General features: G+C 30.7%; 1 protein-coding gene across 1 annotated transcript in view; it reads left to right on the top strand.

Moving 5' to 3' along the window:
• TRIADDRAFT_62375 (uncharacterized protein) overlaps positions 1-1,237 on the top strand; it is a gene marked incomplete at both ends in the record, with an annotated part of 1,892 nt that extends 655 nt beyond the window's left edge. The window contains 4 exons of the mRNA XM_002118309.1: positions 445-624; positions 784-814; positions 995-1,082; positions 1,186-1,237. Of these exons, the coding sequence (XP_002118345.1) occupies positions 445-624; positions 784-814; positions 995-1,082; positions 1,186-1,237 (351 nt within the window). The remainder of the gene's footprint in view (positions 1-444; positions 625-783; positions 815-994; positions 1,083-1,185) is intronic.
• Positions 1,238-1,673: the final 436 nt, after the last annotated feature.

Genomic DNA, 1,673 nt, shown 5'->3' with positions numbered 1-1,673 from the left:
ACTGCTGTTAGAGAATAGTCAGATTAATTAACCATCCAAAACTGTAATAGTGTCTAATATTACACTTCTTGCATGTCTTCCTTTGTAATAAATAAATTATAAGAACTCATAACTGATCTTGACAATAGCAGAGTGGCGCTTTTTAACATCTTCGATATCTTTTTGATTATTACCATAAATTTCGGCTAGTTGTTTATTGTGTTCATTTTGTAGACTAATCCAGATTAAAAGTGTTTACTTTAGTATTTTTCAATAGCCAAACTATAATAAATAGGCAACTGGATTACTAGAAAACTTATTTAAAAGATTAATAATTTTACTTTGAATTTTCTTCTTTCCATGCATAAGCTTGATTTTGCAACATTTCTATTTTCTATAATATTAGCGCAATTTATTAAAATCGATGGTTCTATTTAACACTTTTTTTTAAATAACTACTTTTAGAAAGTGTTATACTACGTTAACGATAGCGTTTATGGGTGCCTTAATATTCTCCCAATTGATCATGCCCTAATTACTTTAAAACCGGTCAAAAGTAATACTCATGGCGAAGAAACTGCGGTTTTATTTGGTCAGACATGTGATTCCTTAGATTGTTTAATGAAAGAATGTTTACTACCAAAGGTACTGAAGTTTTTAGTAGCATAACAGACTCGTATATACAATAAAATTATACTTATGACCTAGCTTCAAAAGGAACAGATTGTGACTAACGCGTCGTAAACGATATCTTCTAATACCTATATATTCGTTATCTATCGCCATTTGAAATTATAAATTCAGCTTAACGCTGGTGACTGGGTATACTTCGAAGGTAAATAACTGTTAAAAGTCCTGTACTATCAAACAATATCTACAATCTATACCCGTACTGAAGGTTTATCAAGAATGCTTTTATGTCATGTCCTACAAAGGTTTTGGTGATTATTAGTGACTAATTGCCATTATTCTCTCATATTATGCCTATATGTACTTGACCTTATTGGATTTACAGAAACTGGAGCTTATTCATTAAGCCTGGTATCCAAATTTAATTCATTCAAGAAGCCAAAATGTTACTATTACATTCAAGAGCATTTATGGTAAGGTCCATTAGCATGATGCTACTACTACTCATCTCTCCAATGACAAACACCTGCATTAATAAACACCTTGAATTAATAAGGTTTAAAATTTCATTTCTAGGAACGAAATTCAAGGAAAGGTTAATCTACCTTTTAACTTGACCACTAATTAAATTATAAGATAACGAATTGCTTTAGTTAATACTCTTATTTTGCCTTTATGGCTGAGTTTGCGTCCCTTTTTAGTTAATTAGCAATAGATTCAGTAACTACACTATTTTTTACTCATCGCTGTTGATAATACTGTCAATGATATAAGCCCAGATAACACACCAATAAATATGGAATATTTATGGTATCTCACATTTTTTATAATGATATTCCTGGAATGACTACTGTCCGAAATTGGATAAAGCAGCAATACAATATGGATTGATTGTTAATTGTATTTTGTAGATCATCTTTGTGATTACTGACTGCGATAGATGATCATCGAAGCCGTTGATTGTACACATAGATTGCAGTATGAATCAATCGTATAGACTGCAGTATGAATCAATCAATCCAATAATTAGGATATAATTTCTCTTCTACTCAAACTCTTTTCTT

The sequence above is a fragment of the Trichoplax adhaerens genome, genomic scaffold, assembly GCF_000150275.1.
Source record: "Trichoplax adhaerens TRIADscaffold_44 genomic scaffold, whole genome shotgun sequence".
In the NCBI taxonomy this organism is placed as follows: domain Eukaryota; kingdom Metazoa; phylum Placozoa; class Uniplacotomia; order Trichoplacea; family Trichoplacidae; genus Trichoplax; species Trichoplax adhaerens.
The sequence above is the reverse complement of the archived record's forward strand: the minus strand, read 5'-3'. Positions and strand labels throughout refer to the sequence as shown.